Here is a 1775-nt window from a genome sequence, read left to right as displayed (position 1 = left end):
TTATCGATCTGTGCTGTTGCACAAATCGTGAACCATAAAATAGAAGAATATACCAGAAAAAAGGAAGACACACCTATACTAACCTAAAACTAACATCTACACATAAAGGTATTACTAGACTGCTTCTTTCTCACTCTCTCCGTCTCTCATTCCATTCTTGGCCGGTGAACATTAGGAGGAATTAAGACAAGGTGATCTTCTCGACCTGAAGAGAAACAAAATCATTATTAATTCATTGACATTCACGGAAATTCAAGAATTTTAGTAATTGTTCTTTTGATAAAGGAGAATATTCGTTTTAATCATTTGACATTCACATTTCCCACCCGTTCCCTGTAACCGGACCCCCACCCTTTTTCTTCTTCTAACTCACCGTGCGGCCTTTGAGGGGCTGGACAGGGCGGTAGTTGTCGACAATGTGGTGCTCTCCGTCGTCTCCGAGAAGCTTGCGGAATTCCTCAAGCTGGGTGAGAACAGGCAGTATGAAAGCACTGATACTGGCTTTGTACCTACTGGACCTAGGTTTGTCAGAATTCTCTTTATGGTTTTCATTATACTTATGATGATTATGTCATCATTCATATAGTTGATACGGATTATTTGATATGCATTTTACAAACATTTCCCTTTTATTACAAAGCAACTATGGATTTCCCCCAATTTCCCTTGCTGAGTGTACTAACCTGGTTCTCGGAAATGGTTATGACGTCTTGGAAGACAGTCCAAGTGACGATCTCGTTACAGGTGGGCGTCGTCAAGGAGCCTGAATACCTGTAGAAGGTGTTGGTGTCCGCCGGCATGAGGTTTTGGAGAGGGAACAATGTTTCCAGGTGTTCTTCGTCGCCTGGAGTCAGACCGATTTTAGACATCGTTAGAAACATAGGCAGATATAAATTCTGAAGGCGAGCCTGTGTCGCCGTTGTATAATGCGATCTACATCAAATAAGATTTGGGTTAAACCGTTCTTTGTTTGCTTACTTATGAAGCAAATGAGACCATTCACATTTCGGACATATCTGCCCTAGGCTTGCAATCCTGTTGTTATTGTACAAACCTGAATTTCGGATGGTAGCGAGCCCGTCGATGATTGGTGTGAGATTGGGGTTGTCGATCAGACCGCCCAGGAGCATAATGCCCAACACAGCAAGACCGTCGTCGTACTGAATCGCGTTGCCAAGGGAACCGTACTCAGTCTTGAAGTGCACCAGATGAAGCTCGGCAGCGTATCTAGACGGAAATGTAAACAGTGTTCATACGCAGGTGAAGTATTCGTAGCATACATCAGTACATTGAAAAATTCGACTCCTAAATCTCTTTAATCCTTCTTTAACTTACGCGATGCCATTGATGGTGTGCTCAGATCCCTGCGTGCTGACGCTGCCCCAGTGGAAATGAAACTGAGCGAAAGTGTATTTTCCGCCCAACTCTCCGCCGCTGACCGAGGGAAGCTCCGCGACGTCTGTGATGTTCCACGCAACGTTGGCTGGAAGATGAAGAATAAACAGACTTTATAAACTGCAAGGAGAACGTTTAAAATCAAGAGAAGTGCGTCTTTCATTAGGATAACGCATGTTCGATACAAAATGCCGGTTTCTACGTTTAGCTATGATCTCTATGAAAACAATTAGGATTGAATTTGTGAATTCCTCGAAATTTGCTTTATCATTCTTAGGTCTTTGAAGTTGAGATTGGTATTCATTGTTTTATGATGCCATGAATCTTCCAAAAAATATACTTCGTATTTGGTACTGTCAGATCATATATATGATTATATA

The 1775-nt window shown here is 42.2% G+C and overlaps 1 protein-coding gene across 1 annotated transcript in view; it reads right to left on the bottom strand.

Moving 5' to 3' along the window:
* Positions 1–1775, bottom strand: part of LOC119589109 (carbonic anhydrase 2-like) — a gene marked incomplete at its 5' end in the record, with an annotated part of 2336 nt that continues 561 nt past the window's right edge. Inside the window, 5 exon segments of the mRNA XM_037937685.1 lie at positions 1–205; positions 374–463; positions 684–844; positions 1055–1227; positions 1336–1483. Coding sequence (XP_037793613.1) covers positions 182–205; positions 374–463; positions 684–844; positions 1055–1227; positions 1336–1483 — 596 coding nt within the window.

This window comes from Penaeus monodon, chromosome 25, assembly GCF_015228065.2.
Source record: "Penaeus monodon isolate SGIC_2016 chromosome 25, NSTDA_Pmon_1, whole genome shotgun sequence".
Classification (NCBI taxonomy): Eukaryota; Metazoa; Arthropoda; class Malacostraca; order Decapoda; family Penaeidae; genus Penaeus; species Penaeus monodon.
Note: the sequence above shows the minus strand (reverse complement) of the source record. Positions and strands in the feature narration are given on the sequence as shown.